Raw genomic sequence first — 25532 nt, forward strand, 5'->3', positions numbered from 1 at the left:
TTATGTGATAGTGTCAACGGGTTTATCAGTGCTTAGCCCATTCTTCCTAGCATCTCTCCTCTCTGCCAATCCACGCAAGGCCCAAGAGCAATTCTCGTATACGACAAACGTCACACATGTGCCCGGAATGATTCGAACTGCATTGGCAGACATGCCCTTATAAAATCCACGTAAACCTTCATGTTTAAAAGTGAGTCGAATGCAAGTAGGAATGTTTGGATAGATATGAGCAGTTGCATGATTTTGAATGCGCGAACGAATGACTTGATAAGGATAAGTGATACCGATTGCCGCCACTTTTGAAGCGCCTGACATGCAAATATATTCGAAATTGTCCAATTTGATCGCTTCTCCTTCACTACGTCCATCATTCAATTTCCTTCTGGCGACATCCATTCGCCATCTCTTCAATTCTTCATACGTCATAAATTGAATTGCTCCATTACTCACTCCAAATAATGCTAGCCCTCCACCTTTGTATAATCCTCGTATTCCTTCATGCTTCCATATCTGTCGAATTCCATGGAAAAGGCCTCGTATAGGTTCAGGCGGTGGTCGTATGGCTTTTGCATTGGTAGTATTGTTCAAATTATTCACTCCTTCCGTTAGGGCGGAGTTATTGTGGAAATTTGATGCTGCTGCAGTTGAGACTGATCTTGCTTGAGATACGGCTGAGCCGGTCGCCGTCGTGGAAGATCCATTTGCAGCCTGACTGATCTGCGGAGGCATGTAGATCGGTTGTCCAGATTTAGACGTAGTAAACATTCTAGTCTTAACCACCCAAATCGGATTAGTGATCAATGCTGTGATTGCACCACTTTCACTTGCCGCTAGTAAATGCTGTCCTGGGCTTAATTTTGCCGATTTGCCGTTCTTGTCGAACTTTTGATGAGAGGACATATAATCCTTGATCATCGTATAGAATAAAAAGTATAAACCCCAACTTGCCGAATTTCCTACAACGTTTGGCATTAATCCTCTGTATAATCCTGACCATCCATCCCTCGTAACGATAGTGCGAAGAGCATTATACATATCAATTGCTACATCTCCACCCAGATACCTCCTCGTTATCCTTCTAAACGAAGAACTTTGAATTGTATTCGAAGAAGCGGCTTCTCTTGCTTTCCGCCTTGCTTTTCCGGAAGAAGTATCAACTTGAAATTGTACTTTTATTAGATCTAATGGGTTCATACAGATTGTGGCAACCGCACCTGCCATTATACCGGAGAATGCATGATCCAGAGCGGGCGTTGGAAAGTAATGCGGAATGACTGGATCGGACTGGGAAGAAGATGGGCCGGGAACCACTTCTTCCTTTTCGCCATCTTCCCGCGGAGAAGAGTTTATGGAATTTGACGACGACATGATCGATCACGATTGGTGGTCTGCCGATGATGTGCCCACTTCCAAGCCGTCAATCTTCCAATTTAGACAGAGTAATGTTCTGTTGTATGTTGATCTTGAATGGTTGACATGAACAAAAGAACGGCTCTGTCCCTTTCTGTGGCTAAATTCTTAACGCCGCTTCCCAAAAAAATAAAGGGTAAAGTTTGTATTACATAATCAAGCCGGCCATATGCACTTTTCACACTCATTCTTGCAGTATGCTCTCCACAGTGGGAATTTTAAGGTTGACAACGGAGTTAAAATTAAAGCGAATACAAAATGCGAAGGAGAGGTCCGTGTAAGAAATTGCCCCCTTTTGTTACAATACTGTCATCATCTAATCAAACAAAATGCCAGAAAATACATCACAAGATCGAATAACCTTTATCACAAAATTATGGTTCATTTGGGAAATTATCTATGTTATCCTCCTTTCACCAGTTCTAATCAATCAAAGGGCACATGGTAAAAAGACTTACTTTTCCACTACCCATCGACAATCAGTACGAGCAATTTTGGCGGACATTTTCCCTTCAAAACAATCGAAATGGTTACCTGAACGTGATATGCCAGACCAGAGCGGAAAAGTCGCCATTGTGACTGGAGGAAATTCTGGAATCGGATTTGAAACTGTACGTGGATTGATGCGAAAAGGTGCAAGGGTGTATATGGCATGTAGATCACATGAACGAGCCGCAAAAGCAATTGAGCTGTTGAGAAGAGAAGGTGAAGATTGGCCAGGAGAAGTTAAATTTTTATCTTGTGATTTAGCAGATATGGAAAGTATTCATTCTTCCACCGAAGAATTCGCTCGTCAAGAAAGTCAATTACACATTTTGATTTGTAATGCAGGTGCTGCAAATCCACAATTAGGCAGTAAAACAAGTCAAGGATACGATTTAACACTTGGAACCAACGTTTTGGGTCATCAACAGTTCATTCGTGATCTTCTGCCAATTCTGCAAAAGACGGCTAATACACTCCAATCATCCAATTCAGACCATGGTGTTCGTGTTCATTTGACAAGCAGTTGGGCACACAACTTTCATCAACCGAGCGGCTTTGATGTAAATGATCCCGAATGGACAGATCGAGTTGAGATGGGCCTGTTTGGCAAGCAACTCACAGTCAATCCAAAAGGTCCGATTAGAGAAGTTTTGAAATATGGACAATCGAAATTCTTGAATGTTTGTCAAGCAAAAAAGTTTCACAGAATGTATGGTGATAAAGGTATCGTCTTTACATCTTCCGATCCGGGAAACAACGTTTCGGAACTATTACGAAACCGTGATCCGATCACTAATTTGTTTTTCAATTATGTCGTCACACCTCTGATTTTGTTCCACCCCAAGTTCGGCGCCATCAGTCAATTGTACGCTTGTACCGCTCCTGAAGCACATATGCTGGGCGGACAATACCTTGCACCTTGGGCTCGAATCGCCCCAGCATCACCTATAGCCGAAGATCGTCGAGTTCAAGATATCAGCTATGAATGGCTAAACAAACAAATCACTAAAAATGGTTATTAAAACACAACTTATATTTTTGTATATAGAGTATTACAATGTTGGGGTATACAACAGATTCAATCAGATTTTCAATTCGTAAATGCTCGCATATCTTCCGATGCAAATCGAAAAGCTTCTGATAAACTTTGTGATTCTGCTCTCTCTAGCCATTCTTCATCAATGATTGCTTCACCTTTACGTTGTTGTTGTGGTGGTTGCGTAAAACGTGATTGGCCAGGTCTACTATTTGTTCTTACACTTGATCCTCCTCCTCCTCCTCCTTCTAATTCAATATTATACACATGAATGATTTGTTCCATATCCAGCGATGAGATCAAACTTAATACGGTTTGAATATCGGGTAGCCTTTTTGGCGCACTTTTGCTCGCTTGACCGGCTGATGAGGATGGTCGTGATCCTCGCTCGTTGCTGGTTTCGTCTGCTGTCTTTTCATTTGGAGTACTAGAGCCAGAGCCAGCGAAACGAGTAGGTAGATAAGAAGAGACGGAAAATGAGAGGCCAAAGCCACCACTGCCACCTTTCTTTTCAGCCCACTCGATCAACTTTTCATCAAATCTTGCCAGTGTAGACTCGATCAAAGGCCACATAGGTATAGCAGACGACAATGTTCGTTGATCAACATGAGAACTTCCGTTCGTATTGCCACTTCGTGCGCTGATATTTGCCAATTTCCTCAAACTTTCGGCCGATCGTACCATCTCATATACCAGAATGTTGACATCATGACGTGATTGCAGAAATCTATCCGATTCAAGCAATGCTAAGCCAAGGGTAGACAAGAGTGCTTGTCCTAGCTTACTCACTTCTACGCCCTGTAACTCTGCATGTCGACCAACCAGAAAAGCGATCGTGCTATTGATCGTTGCCCAAACGTCAGGCCATTCGCCGTACTCCAGCTGCACCTTCCGATCAGCGCATGTTTGTATACTCGTTTGAACGAGATGCAAACAGATCAAATAGCCAGGCATGTCCAACCTCTTACGTAAATTATGACGAATGTACTGGACACACGTATCCAGCACAAAAGGTAACAATTGCTTTCGATTACCTGCTCCTCTTTGCCCATCCTTTTGTTGGGCTGTAAATTGCGAAAAGAAAGAACCAAGTGAGCTTCCTTGATCGGTCGAAGCCATAGCACGAACGGGAAGAGGACCTGATCGTTGCGTGCATAGTTTGATAGCTGCAATATCGTCAGGCCTCTCAGCTGTGATGAGTGCTGCGACTCCTGCCGGGCTGGCCAACAGAGTAAGCGGGATCAAGAGAGCCAGTCTTGAGTAAGATTTTGATCGTTCACTGAGTGCCCCATGCGTTGAAAGATAGCTCATCAAAGAGATCAATGCAGAAGCAAAGGATGGCTTCTGTAAATCATCTTTGCCTTGCAGACTATCTTGTCCTTTCACATGCTCTCTCATAACAATCTCGACGAACACTGTATTAGCCCGGCACAGTAGATAGATCGGCAACAAACAGCTCGTGCAAGCAGGCGGCAGATTCGGATCAACTGTTGATGATTCACCCGAAAAGCCAATCTTTCTGAAACTTTCTGTGACCATACCGATAGATGCACTTATTCCGCTTGCTGCACCAGCTCCATTTTTCGTAGGACTAGATGAATCTTGACTGCTTTCTACTTCTACCAAGAACGCACGCCAAGCTTGCTCCAGATCGTATGCACTCGCTTCTCGTATCAAATTCATCGATCCAGCATCAACCCAATCGCACATTCTCCTAAAGTATGGACTTGAAGATGCTTCCATTGCCCTGAATCCTCCTGCCAATCCCGTTCCAGAAGAGCTGGACTGCCCTAGGCCAGCCAGCAAACCAATGAGAAAGTTTGTATCCCGCACAGTGCTTCGCAGCAATTCAGCGTCTTCGTCTGCTAATCCAGCACCATCCGTGCGAGATTGCTGAGTGGTTCGAACGATGGTTTGTATAGTGTTCAAAAGGCTTGAAGCGCTGACAAACAAGTCTCTCCGAATAAAGTATGCCGAAAGGTTTGTCATGAACGTATAGCTGATCCAAATGATCGCTAGATGTACAGCTTTCCTTCGATGGAAAAGTAATTCGGCAAGCGTGGGCAACTCCTTTGGCTTGTTGAAAGCTGCAGCATTTCTCTGAGGTGTGGCGTCGTTGTCCAGATCATTCGATGATGGGATTCTACCTGGGCGTCTCGGCTGATGATTCAAATTATCCAATTCTCCTCGTAATCCTTCGTCAATCGCACTGACTAAATCTTCAAAGACATCGTCGGCCTCATCAATGCCTCCTGCAAAAATCCAAATCAGATCCAGCGAAGAAGATGAATGCACGAAATTCTTTGAGAGGATACATCTAGATAATTCGATCAGTGTATCGACAGCATTCGATCTTCTTACTTCCTCACTAGAGTTTGCAGAGCTTGTAGAGAAATCGCTATGATGAGGAACGTCTTGCCATATCCTCAAACATTCTCTCCACAAGCTTCCAACGTTATCGCGTATCCTTGCACCTTTTCCTGTTTCGTCATCGTCAGTTAGTTGTCTGGATGTGATTGTGCTAAAAAGACTTTCAAGCGTGGAAGGCTCGACTTTTAGACACAACAAATCAGCAAAGAATCGTGTTCGCGGCGCTGAAGGTTTCTTGCCAGAAGGTGAAAAGTAGCTTCCACCTTGATTGGAATAGCTTGATCCTGGTGTAGCATTCAACGAGGATGACTGTGAACCAGATGTGCCAAGCCAAGGATGTTCACCTGACAATAATGCCTCATAGGACACTGAGAATTTTGAACGAAATTGCGTTTTTGCCGGAGATGAAGTTGCGAATGAAGAATTACGCCTCATACCCTTCTTCACAGGTGTGTTATAGGCACTCATTGTTGATTGTGTCTATATGGATGTTACCATGCTGGATGAAAGGATGGTGTTGGTCTTAAACCTTAATTATGAGAGAGGTGTCTGCTTTGTTTCCCGTTTGCTTACACGTGAAATGACGCATGGACCTCATTCGCGTATTTTATTATGGCTAAGCGTGTTAAGAAAGAATACGCCGAGAGTATTTGGTTAGCTCTCGGGAGTATATTTTATTGTTTCTTCTTTCTACCAAGGTCGAGAATATTAGGAGCGATAATGAACATCATTGTATCAAGTAGTGATAGATGATCTTAGCAAGCCAAGATATTCTAATATTCCCTATAGCTTCCTATTCCATGATAAGGCAGGAGTTAGCTGACTATAATAATAAACCCTAAACGCCAAGAACGTGTGTATGTATGTCAATAAGCCATACAGGCGGCAAATGACGCGTTTGAGAAATTTATTCACTCTCACATATGCACATCCCTGATTTTTAATCTGTTGGAAAGAAACACTGGTATAGTACTCTCACTTTTTGATCTTGAGATCCTACTTCATATCTCTCTCTCATTACCGCCGATGAAGAAACTCTTTCACTCTTACCAACCCTCCAACCAATTCGTCATCTCAACAGATTGATCAACTGTATACTTGCTTAAGCCTTGGTCTTAGCAATCGCTCGCTTGCTCTGCTTTTATTTGCTGCACTTTCAAACAGTCGTCATTCTGCTGATTCACTTTGGAACGGTTATATCACTCACACAACCTCTCCACCATCCCGGCGGCATTACAAATTCGTCTCCGCATACGCTCAGATAGAATCCGATCATTGCATATCATTGCATGTCGTTAACTTCATCAGCATAAGAACGGCCATTTAATTCTCCGATCAAAGGCGCATCTTGAACGCCCTTCAGATTCCGGCAATTTCGATCGTAAGGGACCAAAAAATCGGCATCTTAGCGACGAATGATCCATCAATAATCGCACTGCCGTCTTTTTTTATGACAACAAAGATACAGGTAAAAAGAATCCTATCAGGCACCCTTCTTTTTCGCCCAATTGGCGCATCGAACGCCATTTTGCAAGTGGCGTATACATAATTCAAATCTCTGGAAAACGTTTTATGCATCTGTCTCTAGATAGAGACAACGCATTTATGCATTGAAGATCGTGCCAAATCCCCACAAAGAACGCCGCCCTAAAGCTCAAATTATTACGATTCGTACGAATGCATCCCATTATCTTGGTTCAAAAAAAGCAAATTAACAATACCACTTCTTCAATACAACAAAACATATTGGAGAACGTCATTGTTGGCAACTCATATTTTCACACGTTGTCTTTCGCTCATTGGAGGCCTTTTCGTCGGCGTTGAAACAATTAAATTGGCTGACGATAATTGAGAACAAGTCCGACAACTAGTTGAAGTCATATAAGAAGACTGAAGCTTGTGAAAATCCCTTCGACTAGCTATCATCGATCTCTATCTCTTTTGTTATCGATTGTCAAAATGACCGAAACATCAGTGGATCCTTCGAGCTTCAGTCCTTTCGAGGTGACTGCCGTACACTTGGTGTACGTAGGATTGGGATTCTTTATCGTCTTATTTGGAATGTTTTCCTTATTCATCAAAGAAAGATTATATCTTGGTGAAGCTCCATTAGCCGCAGTATTTGGAATTATCGTAGGACCGGCAGCTTTGAATCTTTTTAATCCTTCAAAATGGGCAAATAATCAAAGTGGTGCTCCTGGTGGTCAAATTACCGATGAAATCTCTTTGGAAGTTTTACGAGTTACGATTGCTTTATCCGTTTTCGCTGTTGGAGTGGAATTGCCGAAGAAGTATCTTTTACGACATTGGCGTTCGATTGCTTTTCTTTTGGGACCAGTCATGATTTGGGGTTGGTTGATCACTGCCCTGTTCATGTATGCTCTCGTTCCGGGTTTGGATTTCCTCAACAGTTTGGTCGTTGCCTCATGCGTTACACCTACCGATCCGATTTTAGCACAAGCTGTCGTTGGTGGTCCATGGGCAGAGAAGCACGTACCTGCACATCTTCGACATATCCTGATGTGTGAAAGTGGATGTAACGATGGTGCTGCTTTCCCATTCTTGTACCTCGCACTTTTCCTAACGCTTCATCGTGATAATCGTGGAAAAGCAATCGCAGAATGGTTTTACGATGCATTGGCATATCAAATCATCTTTGGAACGCTTTTAGGTGCTTTGATCGGATGGGCAGCAAGGAAGTTGATGAGATTTTCCGAACGTCATAAATTGGTTGATCGTGAATCTTTTGTTGCTCAATACGTTTCTTTAGCAATCGCAAGTATGGGAGTGAATGTTTTATTGGGCAGTGATGATTTACTTGCTGCTTTTGCATGCGGAACAGCTTTCGCTTGGGATGGTTGGTTTACCAAACAAACTGAAGATTCAAACTTTAGTTCGATTGTCGATTTGTTGTTCAACGTTGCCGTCTTTATTTATATCGGAGCTATGATGCCTTTCCGTGATTGGGCGGGAGGAACGGAAGCTGAACCAAATACGTTGAATTTATGGCGTCTGTTTGTTTTGGCAATTTGTGTCCTTTTGACAAAGCGTATCCCTATTGTGATTGCTTTGTGGAAATGGATTCCAGATATCAAGACGTTCCGTGAAGCTGTTTTCGCAGGTCACTTTGGTCCTATTGGTGTTGGTGCAATCTTTATTGCAACATTGGCAAGGACAGAATTACCGGAAGAGATCCCAAGTCCTCCTCAAACATCCAATGATGTGCTGGCCTTGGTTGTTCAACCAATCATTTACTTCTTCGTTATTTGCTCGATCACCATCCACGGTTTGACGATTCCCTTCTTTGCCTTCAGCAAGAACGCAACTCGTATGACACGAACATGGAGTCGTAATCCAAGCTTTGGTCGTTTTGATACTGAACCAGGATGGGTTAGTCGAATGCGTAAACGTACAGGCGAGAATCTAAAAGAGGAAGAAGGAGGAATGAGCGAAATTGAACGTGTATTGAACGCTCAATTACGCCAAATTGGCAAAGGCGCAATTGGCGGTGAAGATGAAAAAGAATTTGCGCGAATGGAAACGAATGGAGGATCGGGTTCTGGTTCAGGATCTGGAATGTTGCCTACCAGTAGCTCAAGCAGCGGTGCAGATGCTGTCACTCCTCGGACTAGAGTGCAATTCGATGCGGATTATATTGATGAAGAAGGCCATGATGATGTCATGGGCGATGAATGGGGAGGAGATGATACGATCGAGATGAAACGGTATCAAGAAAAACAGAAAGCAAAGAAAGAAATAGAATATGCAAAATTACGTCAACGTCAACAAGAACATGATGAAGATACACGAAAATCTCAAGATGAGAAACAACACGATAGCGAAAAAGGCGATCTAGGCGGAGCAGATATGATGGACGAAGAACGTGGAGCGATGGACAGAGATATTCCCAAATCAAGCTCGGAAAAGGGACATGAAGCAGAGGAGGAAGATGAGGAAGAACTAAAAGATTCAGTGCAAAAGTATAAAGAGAAAGGGTACCTTGAACACCTACAGCCAAGTCATCTTCAATCTTCTGCGTCATCTTCTTCGTCCACAAAGCAAGAACGCGAACACGCAAAGATTCGCGAAGAATGTGAAGAGCACTACCCCAAAAGTCGATCGTGGACTGAAGGAAATGTGTTGATCATTGAATATCAAAAGAGCAGATTGAGCGAAGTAGAGTGTCACAAGATTCCGATTATGGAGCATGAAAAGGATGACATTGTTGGCAAAGATGATCCTGCACATGCTTGGGCCATTCAACATGCCGATGGACTTCAATATTATGCCGGCTTGGAAGATGCAAATAATTGGAGTCCGAGTGAAGCTGTTAATCATTTGGTTCTCAACAAGATTCCCAAGAAATACTCTGATATTATTTCTAGACGCAAAAAGAGGAGAAATTCTGATGCTGAGACCAAAGAACAACAAGATGAACGATTCAATGCTCTTTATGGAGGTATGGCCTATGCATCTGAACGTAGACATGATGAAGATGAAAATGATTATAAACGTTCATATGATGATCACGACGGTCGTGTCGGCGTCCAGGAAAAGCCGAAAAGCAGCTCTGGCAAGAAGCCTGTGAAGCAGCATCGTGAAAGAACGCCAAGTCCTCCTGTTACCGGCTGGTTAGCGCCAAGAAGCGAAGATATTGCAAGACAAAAGCAATTGAAAGCATCTCGAAAACGTGGTGGAAGAACAACATCTCCAAAAGGCTCAATGTCTCCACCTGGAAGTGCTTCTCCGACCGGATTTGGTGATGCATTTGGACAACGCCTAGGTCCGAAAGAGCACAAATGTTCATCAGAAGCGCGACGAAGGAATATGAAGAAGAAATTGATGGCGGGTAAAATTTCTCTTTGTCCTCATGAAGCAGAAGAGGATGAAGGAAATGAGGAAATTATTGAATCTCCTGCCTCTTTTTCAGGCTTAGGTTTTCCGAGAACGGCTAGCGCAGGTGGTCTTGGACAAAGTTCGTCAAGTCAAAGTTCCGGAAGAAGAACGATGTTCGGTTCGAATAGTAGCAGTAATGCACTTTTGTCAATCCCACGCACTTTTACCGGTTCTTCTCAAGACAGCAGTTCCAATAATCGATCATCGGCGCAAATTGGTCCTGGTATTCGAAGTCATGATCATAGCCGATCGAGCAGTAGCGTTCAATGGCTTGATATCAATGATGACAGACATGATCACCGATCGTCCCGTCGTAGTGTTTTGAGTGGGTTGGATCATCCGTCTATCCCACGAGGACCTTCTCCGAATAGAATGGGTAAGATTGATCTTGCCCGAATCGGTGGAGGAATCAGCAGACCATCTTCCGGTCAAGGGCATAGATTAGGTACAGATACGCCAGACGATACTAATAACAGAGACGCCGGAGATGATGATCAATCCAATTCCAAACAAACACAAAAGAAGAGGAGCAGATTTGGTAATATACTGTCATCAATTGCCAGTGGAGGTTCATCTTCTGCTGCTGCTTTAGATCGTGGACGTCAACAATCACCTCAACATAGTGAGCCTTCTAGCAGCAGACCATCTACAGCGCCAATGATGGCTACAAGCTCAACCGGTTCAAAAGAAGGAAATGCACTTGCACCTACCAGTCCTGCAATCATTGTGGGCGTGGGAGAATATCCTGGAGGAGATGGAGGTGGTGGTATTTTGGCAGATGGCAATGCAAGCACCTATTCTGGACACAATAGCAACAGTGGTGGCACTGAAACACCAAAGAGACAACAACAGCAACCGCAGAATACAGACAGTCCTGCTGGAACTGAGCGAGGTGTGACTTTTGAATTGTAAAAAAAAGCGTCTTTTTTATTTATATTATATATCTATATATTGATTTTGTGCAACCTTTTTTTGTATGTTTGTATGTATTTCGTACGATGTTCATCCTTTTGAAGAAATAATAATGAATAGAATTGCATAAAAAATGCTTGTTCTAGAACTGGTTCATCGATCATATGGCGTTTTATTTTTTAAGCCCTAGATTCGGAAGTCGGCCAGAAATGTGTCAATAAGGTAATTTTTGAGATTCGTAAGCTATTCTTCCAACTACCTCGTCAAGAATCAATCTCGTATCTCAAGCAAAGATGGCACACATCGGCAACGTGATAAGGCAAGGTGCTAGATCATCCAAAGCAGAGTCATCATGGATGGCAGTAGCACATCGAGCAAGTGTACAGTGTAATCGAACAGCAAGGATACATACGAGTGCCATCCTCCACAATGAACCAAAGCATGTTCATAAACATGAATACGTTCCACTTTCTCGACCACATAAGTTTGCCTTGACGTTAGGCTCTCTGTTTGCATCGCTCATTAACCCTGCAAGAGGTGACATGATCGCCCTACTGAGTGAATTGAGCGGAGAACCACTTTTACCAAAATTACGCGAGATGATGCTCAGTTCGCCAGAGGGAAGATCGTTGATGATGCAAAGGCCAGCCATAAATACGCAATCAGTCGAAATGAAATACCTGGAGCAACTGCCAGAGAACACATTCGGAAAACAATATTGGAATTGGCTTAAATGGTGTAATGTAGGACCGGATACACGTGCAAAAGTACGATTCATTCAAGATTCCGAATTGGCATACGTTATGCAAAGATATCGTGAATGTCACGATTTTTATCATTTAATGTGTTCAATGCCGGTCAATCACTTAGGTGAAACAGTTGTAAAGATATTTGAAGCTGCTCATATGGGATTACCTGTTGCTTTCCTCTCCTCAATCGCTGGACCATTGAGATTATCAAACGAAGAAAGATCCTCGTTGATGGGAACCGATGGTTTAGCGGCATGGGCATGGAAGATGGGAAAAAAGAGTAAACCATTGATTGGAGTTCGATGGGAAGAACATTGGGAAACGGATATGGATCAATTACGGGCTTCTTTGGGATTCGATGAACCGCCTCCGATCCAAGTGAATTTCAATACAGGCAAGATGACCGCTAGAAGAAGTTTAGCAAGAGGCAGATGGCCTAGCAAAATGCTAGATCATCAATCCCAAAAAGCTGCCATGTGAGACGGACATGATGTATGTATAGAACCACACTTGTTTCCATCACTAGTTGCAGAAAAAATGATAAAAATCGCTTATCGGCTACGACAACATGCATCATTTGGGACATGTTCGGCTGATAAGACTTTAAAACAAGATAGTGGTACATAAAGTGTATATGTTGTATGTATGATCTTGCCGAAGATAGTTGCACATGTATTTTGTAGCGTATAAAAAAGAATGAAATGCATTCCTTGGCGTAAATTAAAAAGTTTAGTACAACAAGATCATTGAATGAATTTTACCACGATCGGCTCTTATCCGCAAACCAAAGCTGTTATCTTATAATCGAATATAACAAAGGATCAGCAGGTACGGGCTGAGCACTTTTCTCACTTAAGTTATTGTTTGTGACAAATTTTTCATTACGAATACGTCAATTTTTAAGAATGTAGTGCAGTGCATGTGCATGTACATCACACCAAAGATGCCTTTTAAGCGATTCCTTAGACTGACTTGAAAATGAAAATGTCCGCTAGTTTTGAATGGCTTACATTAGCGTCAAAGTGAAAGTCTTGTGTACCATGTGTCTGTCCTTTTTGGTAGGGGGATAAGGGTTCTTTGCATAAGTGGCACCACAATTTCAATCTCCTCTAACAAAGAACTAAACTAAAAGTCATGGGAGTTTTCTTTAGCGGACGGAGAATGACGGTAGTGTGAATGAAATGGCGCTGGTCTATTGTTTTTCACATTTATCTATGATCAGAAGGGTATAATAAATTGACGTATACGGTAAGGAACGTATGTTTTTCTCCACACTTTTTCCTTGAGAGATTAAGTTGGCATATTCTCAAGTCGATGATTACATTGTTCATCTAAGCGAATGATATAGGTATTTATCAGCCACTCCGTTCGTTCGGTTGAGGCGAAAACGGCGAATTAATATCCGAGAATCCATTAGCGTGAGATGATTTTATATTTGTGCATTTTGGTTTTAATATATTGCATTTTAAAGGTAAGTTTCCCGACTTTTATCAAATAAAAATGATTTCCATATCCGCAAACCCGTTGATGTGGTACGTTGAGTGCTATAAAGCAGGTACACTTTTTCTACATTCAAACCAAACGCGTGGTAAAGTATGTGTGTGTATGTATTCCAAATGCACGCCTTCCTTCGGCATTTCAATTATTTCTGTTCTTTTTCGCACCGAAGCACCGATTCATGTGTCGGACATTTAAATTGGTCATTCCTCGGTGAGGTGCCGTTTTTTTTCCATAAATGATAAATATTTTATAAAAATAAAACAAAAGGGATTTTCATTAATGGGAGAAATCCGATAAATTAATTCTTGGACCTCTTTTTTTTCGTTTCCGTTAGTATACGCTAATACGTACAGTGAATCCCGACCGTTTCATCTCTTAAACGGAACCGCGCTGCGCTTGCGCACTGAACAAAAAGAGGTACAAGATGAAGTCATCTTGCGGAACCTTAAGACAAAGGATTACGTACGTACCATATGCCGCCGTGCTTGAATATGCACACAGCACAGCACACATAGACAGTAACAGGAACCGTGTCGCAGCAGCTTTTTTATTTTATTTTTCGTGGCTTGCAATTCAAAAAAGAGAGAGAACACACACTCAAAAGCGGAGAGCACAACAACATTGACCGAATAAGATATAGGGCGCAAAGCTGCACCTACAAATGCAAAGCAATAAAAAAGCTGCATTAGCGTATTTCTGAGTTGGAAATGGGAAAAAGACAACTCAACTCTTTCGGCGCCGATTTTTTACCTTGCATTCTCGGCGTTACTCTGTCCCCCAATTTTGGAAACGGTCGAGTGAGTGCATGAATTGATACAAAGTGCATATTATTCGCCTATACAACACATACACACACACATATTCAAGACATATCTATGAAACATATTTACATCACCTTTCTCCTCCTGCTTCTCCATGGAAATGCAATTACGCCGTGCACATTGTAAGAAGAAGACTAAAGGTTAGGGTTTCATTTTATACTACTGTATTTCCAATAGTCTCTCAAATGCATACGCGCACAGTACGCTTTTTGTATGAACCCAGCATTGGCACTTTGGCAGCTATACGCGGGCCCGATTGATAAAAATTAGTAGAATTCTGATCCGGAAAGCGGGCGTAAAGAAGTCTTTGTCCGCTAAAAAGAGAGTGTGCGATTAGATACATGATGGATCTCTCAAAAACGATCATGCGGTAGAGTATATGCATGTTTTCCATCTTGATCAAATAAGGAGGCACAAATGACCAAGCGATTGATGGACAGCCTTTAGGTGTAAGGAACAACCTCTACTTCAAAGCCATCATCAATGAATACATCTCATTCAGCATTCAAACAATGACTCCAAGTCCAGGATGGGAAAGGAATGAATATAATACTCGAATCGAAAAAGGGACTCGATCAAACAAAGGTGTAGCAACACAAGATCAACATCGGTTTTACCAGAATACACCTATGCCTTATCATACCCTTCCGTCTCTTCAATCAGACTCAAACGATAGAGGATTAGCAGCTTCCGGTCTTCCGACGATCTCTCGACCTAGATCTTCTTCACCACCACTCCAACAACATTTGGCAAATATGGAGCAAGATTCTCATCAACGCATGGGCCATCAAGGAAAGTATAACAATTATCCAACCCCTTCTTCGTCATCAGGTTACAGGCATTCTTATCATCAACAGATACAGCATGACACATACACATCAACCAGACCTTCATCTTCCGGAGGACATCTGATGGGTGATGTGCGGGATTATCCTCCTTCTCATCGAAGCAGGGGCCGATCATACACCAATCAATCTCAAGGCAGCTTTCAACAACAACGTTCTCCGCCAAGCAGATATTCACAAAGTTCAAAACAGATGTCCCACGATGAAATGATGATGAACGAAAGTGAAGGATCAGGAAGTAGAGGTTCGCCCATGCAAGAGACAACCATGTCAAACGAAACGCCATCATCTTCGGGTAATAGAAACAGACGGAATACATTAGACAATACAACTGGTGCGAATACGAGCAGAAGTACAGCAAAATCGTCCACTGCTACCAATGAAGGTAGTACAGAAGCGAGTACATCAACTTCCACCACAAACAATGCTTCAAATGCCGGCGGAGAAAATCGAGAAGCCGCTGCGGCTGCTAGAAAACAAAATTCGGCTTGTGATGCATGCAGAAATCGTAAAGTACGCTGTCATCGAACACCAGGAGAGGAAAAGTGTAATCATTGCAAGGCAAAAGGGATCGAATGTACTACGATTTATGTTCAATTGGCAACGCAAGGAGTCAAGAGACCGGTCAAGCGACAGAGAGGAGAGATTGTACCCGAAGGTGATGCAACGCCAACGATGGGAGAAGATGTTCCTTTGGTTGTACGATATCTGTTATTGCGGGATAATGAATATGCAGATGTTGTATATGGATTATCTTATGCTGAAATACCCGGAAAGCGGATCCCGCCAACAACTGCAGCAGAAACGAGATTGATCAATGCAACCGCACGTCAAGAATTCGTTTCTAGTTTATTGGAAACGTATTTCAGTACAGTGCATATCCGATACCCCGTCTTGGATCCACAAGAATTCCTACAGAGATTTCATTATCAAACGCCAGAATTGGGAGGAGCGCCTCCTGATGTCTTGACGGCAGTATTGTTGGCTTGGGGAGCCAAATTTAGCACTCATCCTATCATCGTTGCCGATCGACGTGAAACAGCGCACGACGAACTAACACCCACGCAACGATTACGTAGATCTGTGAATAATCCTTTGGCCAATCGAGCATTAGCATCTTCACATGGCGATTCTTCTTCTTCTCGATCTGGAACGGGATCAAGCGGAAAGGGAGAATTGACGGCACCCGAATTGCGTGATGCAAGCAAAGTGATGGGAAGAAGTCGGATTGCGGAAGATTTGATCGTAAAAGCACAAGAAGTTCTTGATAGAAATAAAGCACATCGGATTGCAAATATGGATAATGCCAAGGCTGCTATTATCGTTCAAGCATTGTTCTGGCAACAAGCATCCCAAACGGATTCTACCGATGCTATCTCACCATCACAATTACGACCTGCAAAGCGGAGGGGAGTGTATATCTGTAATGGATCATGGATCAATTCTTCCATTTCACACATGTTTGAAATGCGCGTTCATCTTCAAGGTACGATTGACAATATCGCCGAAGAAGGTCAAAGAGGACAAGTGGCGATGGCTTGGTGGTTGGCATGCATGTTTGATGCGCATATGTCGGCATTCTATAGACGTAAACCTATCCTTGCGGCTGAGGACTATTCGACAAAACCACCTGCTCCACCACGTACGGGACCTGTCACCGGTCCTTCACCCGTAGCGGCGGAAGAAGGATATCGAATTTGGTTAAATTCAGCTTTGGATCAATGTGAGATGATGAGATCGGTCTACTTCACACTTTGGACACCTTGTGCATACGAAGAAGGAATTTCAGCCCGTAAGTTGGAGAAATTGGTCTCTGCTGCGTATAGGTGGAGAAGTAGCCACTTAGCTCTCGTTGGAGCGCCTGATCAAGATTGGCCAAGTCAATGGAAGTTTGCTGATGCTGTAACTGCATGCAGTTCAGATTTGAATTATCATGTTGTTTGGCTTTTGATGTGGCAAGCGATTGATGAATATGGAATTGCGGAATTGAAAGCGAACAATCTTGCTCAATATAATGCCGCTTGTACTCGACATGGAACTTCTTCTGGGTTACCGGTCACGATGGCCGAGATGGAGCTGGATCAATCCAAAGTGAATGGAATGCGAAATGCGATTTATGAAGAAGCATTAAAGGCTGCTCTTCGAAGTGCAAATTTAGCAAAGATGTTACACGATTTTGATTATTTACAAAACGAGGCGGGAATTATGAAATTCACACTCTGTGAAGCAGGCTATTGTCTTACCCGGTTCAAACGACCGGAAGTGTATATGGTCATCGATGGTTTACGTCAATACGGTCAAGCGTTTGAAGAATGTTATGAACAAGCGGATGAGTTGGAACGTTTGGCGTTGGAGTATAGTGCTCCACAAGGTAGCAGTCAACAATCGGCTGCTTTGAATATGGGAAAGGGTGCAAAGCATTCATCAACCAATGCAAACTCACGTCCTCCTTGGAGTGCGGATAGTGCTACAAGCAACAATAGCGGACCTATCTTTGGCTTTTCTGCTGGCAACCCTAATCAGCACAATGATATTCCCATGATGGCTTCCAACGTACAAGCATCTTCTGGTGGCGGACCTGATACTGGTATGGATATGGGCTATCCATCATCCGGTCAATCTCATATGATGCGAAATAATGGAATGCAACCTGGTGCACCACCACCACAATCACAACAACAGCAACAGCAACAACAACAATATCACATGCCACCTCAACATTTAGGACCTCCTCACAACAATTCTGGAAATTTCAATCCTTCCAATACGGCCAATTACGGTCATCATCCTGGCCATGGTACACAATTACCTGGTCAGAGTTCTCATCCGAATTATTATTAAAAAAAAGGAAAAGGATGAGATAAATTATTTTTTATCGTGTACAAAAGTTTTTCCCTGAGAATCTGGACAATCTCTCATCATCATTACTGTTTCTTTTGTTCCTTTATATGCATATATATATCCACGAATTCTGGAACAAGAACAAGAGACGTACCACAACAATTGCTCAGTCGTGCGCTCTATTTATGGTCATCTTTGTAATATCAACTCCTTTTTACCCTTGTAATAATTTGCTAAATTTTGATTTTGTCGTGTGAACAATAGAGCATTTGCAGAAAACACCCAAGTCTCCTTTCCTGCCATGGAAGCATAGAATTTATTGGGATTTTGATGAAATTTTGACCACAAGAGCGAAAGCCTCCACAACCTTGTAATGCATACATGCACGCTAAATCAAAATGATGCATTTTTGATTATCACCATCATTTCGAACGTTGAACATGGGCGGTAAAAAAGATGGCGAAGGTGAGTAAAAAGAGCAATTCCCAAAGCATGATTCACTGCTAAAACCTCTGTTGTAAAACCTCGCTACAATAGTACGTCCACGTAAAGTAGCCGTTGCCATTCCATTTTGTAAGATTGGGAATGAAGTACATATTTGTTTAGTCTCTTCACGTAAACATGATGGACAGTATGTCCTACCGAAAGGAGGTGTTGAGAAAGGAGAAGATGGATGGCAATCTGCAGTACGTGAAATGTGGGAAGAAGGTGAGTTCTTGGAAAGAGGACGAAGGCTATCGATATGGGTTTTGACGACTGATTTATGTTGAATGACCTGCTTTAGCCGGCTTGAAACCTAGCAAGGAGTGGGTACAAGTCGAAGCAAAAGATTCTTTCATGACGGGAAGCATTGATGATCATAAACCTCATAAACGTTCGCCTAGTACAGAACATGGCTCTGCTTCGTTCGTACCAAGAGCGCGATATACTGCTTTTTTGGTCAATGTTCAAAAGGGAGATCCACAATGCGAATTAGATCAGTGGCCTGAACAACATGAGAGGAAACGACTTTGGACTTTGTGTGAGGACGCATGCAAGGAGATCCAATGGAGAAAGGATATTTATCATCTACTCCTTCAAGCTGATGGAAAGCTGAAAGCGTATCAGTCATAATGGTATAAGATTGTGTAGGTATTACCTCTTACTGTAATCTATCTAGTCCATCCGATACCCGAGGAAGGGATGAAATGAAGGCGTTGCTGTACTTCTTCCTTCGCTCATTTTCCCCTTTCATCGAAGGAACCGAACGCCCGAATGGATAATGAAGGTAGTCAAGCTATGTATTCTATATTTCAACGTCAACATTTAGCACAGCCTGACGTGATGAATATGAATGCTATGTAAAGACCAGAATGTTCTCTATTTTGCACAAAAGGAAGAAATGAAATCCTTCTCTCCCAATCTCAGTGAGGAAGGAATGATTCTAATCATGTCAATAGTCTAATCTTAGGCACGAATGTTTGTATGTGCGCACGACATTTCACGCTAAAGCTGTACTTTGTGATTTGTGGTAAAAGAGCTCTTGTGTTTGTCTCTGCTCAGGTGCACTTTCACCCCACTACCCATAAAAGAAGGAAATGTATTATTGTTGATTGGCGTGTGCGTTGTTGGTGTGAAGTTGTACCTGATCATTCAGCCTTTGCTTGCTTGCTTTTATACTTTATCCAATACCCTCTTCCCACTTCACCTAATCACGAGTTCCTACCAAGAAGGTTTCTTCATCATAGCCTTCTTCCACATCGTCACCCTGTCAAGAAGAATGCCTTTTTTGACACAACTTCAGCCCAAAGACTAAAAGCCCCTTTTAGCATATTACTTCACAGCATTACGACCCATCACGACTGCAAACACAAAGCAAAAGATTTTTTACGAAGGGTAACGAAAACGATTCAAAATACGAAACTTTTACGATAACAAATTGATTTCAGATCGAAATAGAAAAAACGTCACATCTCAAATAATCATCGTCTTCAATCATCGATCCTCTATGAAAATTAATCTATAAATAGAATTTCACCTATTTTCCACTGATTCTGCGTTTTTGCACAATGCGGAAATTCTTCAATCGATTGGCTACCGGCAACACAGCTCATGCTGAAGGTGTTGGTACACGTGGTGAGCTCAATTATGATGCCCAATTCAATGGAGGAAAGTCAAAAATTAACGAAAAGAGAGAAGGATACGGAGAAAAGGTCGGTTTGATTGACGGCCTTGGAGGAGAGTCGCCAACACGAGAGCGAAATGGCTCGGGAGAACGAGTGAAGGCATTGGCTGCCCGGTATGAAACATTGTCCACCCAGAGAGAAAGTGTGCAGCATAGTCCCATTGACAAGAATAGGAATACCTCGAGCAATTGGCTATCAGCTACAAGATCTGCAACAAATACATCAGAAGACACTAGAAACAGTCAAAAGGATTCCACTTCTCCAGACTTGTCGGGCTCGCCGCAACCTCGTCGAGAGCGATCTCATATTCTCGGATTTCACAAGCCGCTTCCTCCTATAGCACATCAACCACAATCGACACCATCACAAGGCGTATTATTGCCCGAATCCCAACTTTCATCTGAGGGAGATGGAATGCTACCCGCTGTCTTGCATGCTGGATCCATGGGCGAGAATGGTGAGAATATGGACCTCATGCAGAACGATCTCAAACAGACCCAATCACACACTAGCACATCAGCCCAAAATCGACATTTATCCACCACTCCTGTCCCAAATCAGCCCAAAACTGTCGCATTTGCACCTTCACCAAAGAAGCCTTATCGAACATCATCGCCGCTGCCGACAGAATATAGCAATGTACCAGCTTTGCCAGATAGAGCATTGGAGGAAGTGAGTCGATATCAACATGGATCTTTGAGTAGTGCACAATCCGTCGGTAATTTTGCAAAGCCAACAATGGCAAGCACAGCTCGTGCTAGAGCGGGAGCAGCAGCGGCTACTAGCAAGCAGTCACAAAGAGATACTGGACCAAATCTAACCACCACATCTCCAGCCTTGATCAGCCCAGTAGCTCGACATGGCACGGAGAAGTTTCCAACGTCTGGCGGAGGACCTTCTCGTCCGTCTAGTGGTGGTCAAGCAACTGGCACAACAAAAATGGTTCGCAGCAATTCAGCTTCTGCTTCACAAAGAAGAAATGGTACCTTATCAAGTGGTAGTGCAGGCGCACACATTCCTGCTTCTAGCACAGTCAGTCTTATGCAAAATACTCGTGAAGGCGCAGGTCATCTGCCCAACAGCATCCCTTTCGCCAATCAGACATCAGCTTTGGGCTTGCTACGATCTGCCAGTCCGCAGAGCGTGGGCACAGGATCTTCCGCTTCTGCCCATGGCAGACCTGTCCCCGATTTCTTTGGCAATCATAGAAGATCGAGTCTGCAAGGACAATTACCTGGAGGCTCTCAAGGGTTTACATCCTCTATTCGCAGTATTGGAGCACCCAGTTGGAGTGAAATGACACAAGAAGATTTGGTGAACAACCTTGGCGCCAGAGAAAGGACCCGACAAGAAGTTTTGTGGGAGATCGTAGCAAGCGAAGAGAGATATGTACAGGAATTGGAGAAAACAAAAGAATTTTTCTTGGATCTCCTCTTACATCCTCATCGTTTTAGTCCGCCAGGCTCACCAGGGGGCGTTCATGCTGCCACGCTTGCCACATTGGAAGGACGTGGCACGAAAAAGGGACGGAAAGAGACACCCCCATCCTCTGCTCGACCGCTTACATCACCCTCTCAAACGGCCGTCTCGAATGAATTACCGATTGCCTCCAGATTCTTGAGTGCAGCCTCGGGGTTGCGCGAATCAGGTGATGGACCATATGGCAGTATAGATGCTGCTGCGATCTCACATGCTGCTGCACAGAAGAATGTTGGTTCTCGAAGTCCTTACTCAACAGGTTTGGCTACCAGTCCAACGCCTGCGACTCGACCTAGAAGCAGCGGAGGAAGTAACAATACGCCAAACACTCCTGTTGCGGGAAGCAGCAACACCAATCTCACATCTCAACCAGCAAAGAAAGGTCATGTTAAGGAAAAGTCTGGTTCAAAGGAGGAATCGACAGCCAAGAGATGGTCACAAAGGCGAAGTAAGGGTTTGTCTGGCAATTCCTTCTCGTCCAGTCAGATAGGCTACGACCTCACGAATGGTCAAGGTTTAGGCATCACACTGCCACCGCCTTTGCGTGCCGTACTTGAGGTTATCGATAATGGCATCTTGGAAGGTCATGCCCTGCTATCAGAAGCTCTCAGAATACGCTATGAGGAGCAATGGCCTCTCGTGCGAAGCTTGGCAGATGTTTTCACACGATTTTCCTATGTGTTGAAGCATTATCGTGACTATGTTGTACACCTTGAAAGGGCTTTGGATTGTTTGGAGGAAGCTGCGCTGATGGAAAGGGCAATGCGCGGTAAAAGATTACGAAAGGATCGATTGTCCGTCATGGTGGGACTAGGAAGAGCAGTGGCCTCACTTGAAGCATCAGCAGCTGAACGCGGAGAATGTGGATTGGCAATCTTTCTTGCTATGCCATTTCAACGATTATTAAAGTATCCGCTTTTGTTTCAAAATCTACTTTTCCATACGGATGCATCCACGTACGAATTCGAGAGTACGGTGCAAATGGTGGTAGATGTAGAAAAGATCGTACGTACGATTGAAGATGAAAAAGTGAACAAAGAAGAAAGAGACAAGACGATCGATGCATTCGCCAGAATTGAAGGAATAAAAGATCGAGCTCTTTTAAGACCAAAATCTGATCGTATCCTGATTGAAGAAAAGCCAATGTATCAAGAAAATCCAAGACGAGCAATTTCTGATTCGAACGACAAAGGAGCGGGCAGTAAAACAGGTCATTCCAGTAATGACTTGAGTGCGGATAGTATGGTATCAAATACAGCCATGTCCACTCCCACGGGAACAGGAAGTGGGAATTTACGAGCTTCGATTCGTAACAAGCGGTCTTATCGACGTTTATCTGATCTGCTTACCCTAAGCAATGCAAATCACTCCACAACTGGAGAGGACGGCAATGTCACATATACAAAAGCGCCCAATATGGGATCCAAAAAGGATATTTGGCTCATTCGATTTTCCGATGTCGAGCTGCGTTGTCAGCGAGTTGGTGTGACGGCTTTGCCTATGGTCAGCTCAGTAGCATTGCAGCCATCTGCTCTTGATGCATCTGCAGAAGTTTCCAACGCAAATGCCGAAAATCAAGAAGCGATTGATTCTACTCTAACCGATGATGAGGCCAGAATGCGAGATGAGTTCAAAAGAACAAAGGAGAGCAAAGAACGTATGCGTGCACTGCGCAATACGACCTTACGGTCAAAGACACGAAATCTGTACAAATTTATTGGAGTTACCAGCTGGAAAGCGACTCGGGAAAGGTCAAACATTGAAGAATCGGAAGGCTTGGAAGGATTGTCAACTGCTTTGGAGGAAGACGAAGAGATGCAAGACGAAGAAGAGGAAGAAGACGGAGGCGATGATAATGAAAGTAATACAAGTCAAGAAACTGATGGAGGATTACTCGATCCGGATCATTATGTCCGACAATCCAAGCTCAGCTTCTCTTATGGCGGTCAGGATCGTGTGGAGCCCAAATTGAGCTATTCCAGTACAAGACCGAATTATCGAAATGCCAGAACAAGTTCTATACCTTCTTCCTTTAAACGTCACTCGATGGGAGCATCTTTGGTCAATACATCGCAAAGTGTTACTTCAATGTCACCTATCTCGTCTATTGATTCAGACAATAGTGTCTCATTGACAAAAGCAGTCGTGGCAACATCCAGAATACGTAGCGACAAATTTGGTAATCGTTTACGTTCTTCTGACGAAAACCATCAAAGGAGAGGATCGATGCCAAATGTGACGAGCAATGTTTCTGTTCCGATCGGAGCATTATCATCGCAAGTAAGCGTTATTCATGACGATCAAAATGAAGAGAGCAGTAGAGATGAAACGATGAGTCGACCTGGACTTATCATCAGCAAGGCATCTGATACGCCAGAAGATGTTCTTCAAAACAATCGAGCTCCTAGCTTTATGCATGATCGATCGTTAGATTCCAATATGATCTTAATGGGTAGTCTCGTTCAACCCTCTGCCAAATTTTGATTATCATACATATATTTCATCAACTCATGCTCTTTTCTTACTTTTGTGCAAGACTCGTTGTACCTTATGCATACCAAACAATCACAATATCTTTTATTTTGAGACAGAAGAGTAAGCTCGATTTCATTAGATATTAGGATTGACTACAACAATTGTGAAAGTCTAGCAATGAGAATAAATAGATTTCAGATAGACGAGGTATGTTTAAATCTATCAATAAATTAAGCATTTGGGTTTTTTTAAGGGTTCTCAGCAACCCATGAAACACCTTTTTCGATGTTCTTCTTGAGTTCAGGCAAAGCGGCTTCGAGCAACTTTTGTTCTTCACCGGTGATGTTACCGATTGGGTGAATGTCTTCGACACCGTTCTTGCCCAAGCTTACTGGGCTTGCAAAAAAGGTTGCTCCTTGATCTTTGTACAAAGGTGATTCAACGTAAGCGCATTCCTTAACACCGCTCTCTCCGTTAACGGCACGCAAGAGAGAGTTTGTGAAAACGGCGGCAGCATAAGCCATACTCAAAGTTGCTGAACCTGCACCATCCTTTGCCTTAACAACTTCATCACCACCGAATTGGATACGGTGAACGAGCTTTTCGTATTGTTCACCTGCAGAGACGGAAGAAGAAGCAGATCCTGCTTGAGACAAAAGAGGAACGATTGTAACACCAGAGTGACCACCAACGACTGGAACGATGACTTCACTTGGCTTGAGACCTGCGATACCGGACAAGAAAGTGCTTGCACGGGTAACGTCAAGAGTGGTAACACCGTACAATCTCTTTGCATCGTAAACACCTGCCTTCTTGTAAACTTCAGCGACGATTGGGACGGTAGAGTTGACTGGGTTGGAAATGATGAGCATGTGAGCTTTTGGTGCAACTTCGGCAGCAGTCTTGGCAAGATCACGAACGATGGAAGCATTTGTGTTGAAAAGGTCATCACGGGTCATTCCAGGTTTACGTGGGACACCGGCAGGGATGACGATAATGTCTGCACCAGTCAAAGCTTTCTTCAAACCATCATTTTCAGGAGAGAAACCGGTTGTGATTGCGGGAGTGTTGACGTGAGAGACATCAGCAGCGACACCTGGAGCCAAACGAACATCGAACAAACGCAATTCGGTGACCAAAGGATCGTTCTTCAAAAGCAAAGAGAGAGGTTGACCAATACCACCTGAAGCACCCAAAACGGCCACATTCTTGTTGACGATTGAGGAAGAAGAGAACAAACGACTTGAAGCGAAACCTTGACGTAAAGGTGCGGCTGAGCGTAAAGCAGATCGTGCGGCAAACATGATTAAATTAAATCACACAAAAGAGTAGGATATGGTTATGAAGAATATTGTTGAATGTGGATCACACAACCTTTCACCTTTCTGCACGGTAATCTAACCCTGCTTCCTTTAGCCGATAGAATTTAACAAAACTTTGGGGGGCAATACAGCAGCCAACTTTTGTTTCTTCCCAATTTTTGCGTGGTCAGACCTTCTTAGTGCACGGCGCTATGCTAGCAAACGGTTTTAACCGCGATACAAATG

The 25532-nt window shown here is 43.3% G+C and overlaps 9 protein-coding genes across 9 annotated transcripts; 6 read left to right on the plus strand and 3 right to left on the minus strand.

Moving 5' to 3' along the window:
• On the minus strand, positions 1-1396 carry FA14DRAFT_141423 (mitochondrial carrier; the record flags this gene model as incomplete). The annotated part of the gene is made up of 2 exons (XM_025497134.1): positions 714-1396; positions 1-563 (listed from the first exon to the last, which is right to left on the minus strand). The coding sequence occupies exons 1-2, from the start codon at positions 1366-1368 to the stop codon at positions 1-3; spliced, it is 1218 nt and encodes a 405-aa protein (XP_025357597.1). The 5' UTR covers positions 1369-1396.
• A 559-nt stretch (positions 1397-1955) lies between these two features.
• Positions 1956-2918, plus strand: FA14DRAFT_163237 (NAD-P-binding protein; the record flags this gene model as incomplete). The annotated part of the gene is made up of 1 exon (XM_025499805.1): positions 1956-2918. The coding sequence occupies one exon, from the start codon at positions 1956-1958 to the stop codon at positions 2916-2918; it is 963 nt and encodes a 320-aa protein (XP_025357598.1).
• Positions 2919-2923: 5 nt separating this feature from the next.
• FA14DRAFT_159412 (uncharacterized protein) lies at positions 2924-5813 on the minus strand. The gene has a single exon (XM_025498199.1). The coding sequence runs from the start codon at positions 5768-5770 to the stop codon at positions 2987-2989; it is 2784 nt and encodes a 927-aa protein (XP_025357599.1). The 5' UTR covers positions 5771-5813; the 3' UTR covers positions 2924-2986.
• A 1448-nt stretch (positions 5814-7261) lies between these two features.
• On the plus strand, positions 7262-8710 carry FA14DRAFT_118253 (Sodium/hydrogen exchanger; the record flags this gene model as incomplete). The annotated part of the gene is made up of 1 exon (XM_025496281.1): positions 7262-8710. A coding segment is annotated over one exon (1449 nt), but the record flags the coding sequence as incomplete, so codon positions are not given.
• Positions 8711-11403: 2693 nt separating this feature from the next.
• On the plus strand, positions 11404-12385 carry FA14DRAFT_163239 (coenzyme Q biosynthesis Coq4; the record flags this gene model as incomplete). Its single annotated transcript, XM_025499806.1, has 3 exons — positions 11404-11490; positions 11551-12237; positions 12362-12385. The coding sequence occupies 3 exons, from the start codon at positions 11404-11406 to the stop codon at positions 12383-12385; spliced, it is 798 nt and encodes a 265-aa protein (XP_025357601.1).
• Positions 12386-15490: 3105 nt separating this feature from the next.
• On the plus strand, positions 15491-17386 carry FA14DRAFT_107151 (uncharacterized protein; the record flags this gene model as incomplete). Its single annotated transcript, XM_025495798.1, has 1 exon — positions 15491-17386. A coding segment is annotated over one exon (1896 nt), but the record flags the coding sequence as incomplete, so codon positions are not given.
• Positions 17387-18291: 905 nt separating this feature from the next.
• Positions 18292-19267, plus strand: FA14DRAFT_187424 (NUDIX hydrolase). Its single transcript, XM_025501597.1, has 3 exons — positions 18292-18331; positions 18404-18574; positions 18651-19267. Exons 1-3 carry the CDS (start codon positions 18307-18309, stop codon positions 18977-18979), a joined length of 525 nt encoding a protein of 174 aa, XP_025357603.1. The 5' UTR covers positions 18292-18306; the 3' UTR covers positions 18980-19267.
• Positions 19268-19534: 267 nt separating this feature from the next.
• On the plus strand, positions 19535-24099 carry FA14DRAFT_159417 (uncharacterized protein). Its single transcript, XM_025498200.1, has one exon. It carries the CDS (start codon positions 19915-19917, stop codon positions 23992-23994), a length of 4080 nt encoding a protein of 1359 aa, XP_025357604.1. The 5' UTR covers positions 19535-19914; the 3' UTR covers positions 23995-24099.
• A 134-nt stretch (positions 24100-24233) lies between these two features.
• Positions 24234-25317, minus strand: FA14DRAFT_141434 (putative MDH1-malate dehydrogenase precursor, mitochondrial; the record flags this gene model as incomplete). Its single annotated transcript, XM_025497135.1, has 1 exon — positions 24234-25317. The coding sequence occupies exon 1, from the start codon at positions 25287-25289 to the stop codon at positions 24234-24236; it is 1056 nt and encodes a 351-aa protein (XP_025357605.1). The 5' UTR covers positions 25290-25317.
• Between the last annotated feature and the right edge of the window lie 215 nt (positions 25318-25532).

The sequence above is a fragment of the Meira miltonrushii genome, assembly GCF_003144205.1.
Source record: "Meira miltonrushii strain MCA 3882 unplaced genomic scaffold FA14scaffold_1, whole genome shotgun sequence".
Lineage (NCBI taxonomy): Eukaryota > Fungi > Basidiomycota > Exobasidiomycetes > Exobasidiales > Brachybasidiaceae > Meira > Meira miltonrushii.

Coding starts and splice junctions, on each gene's coding strand:
- FA14DRAFT_159412 (XM_025498199.1), bottom strand. CDS start 5,770: ATGAGTGCCTATAACACACCTGTGAAGAAGGGTATGAGGCGTAATTCT.
- FA14DRAFT_187424 (XM_025501597.1), top strand. CDS start 18,307: ATGGGCGGTAAAAAAGATGGCGAAG. Junction 18,332..18,403: donor CGGTAAAAAAGATGGCGAAG/GTGAGTAAAAAG, acceptor TCGCTACAATAG/TACGTCCACGTAAAGTAGCC. Junction 18,575..18,650: donor ACGTGAAATGTGGGAAGAAG/GTGAGTTCTTGG, acceptor GACCTGCTTTAG/CCGGCTTGAAACCTAGCAAG.
- FA14DRAFT_159417 (XM_025498200.1), top strand. CDS start 19,915: ATGCGGAAATTCTTCAATCGATTGGCTACCGGCAACACAGCTCATGCT.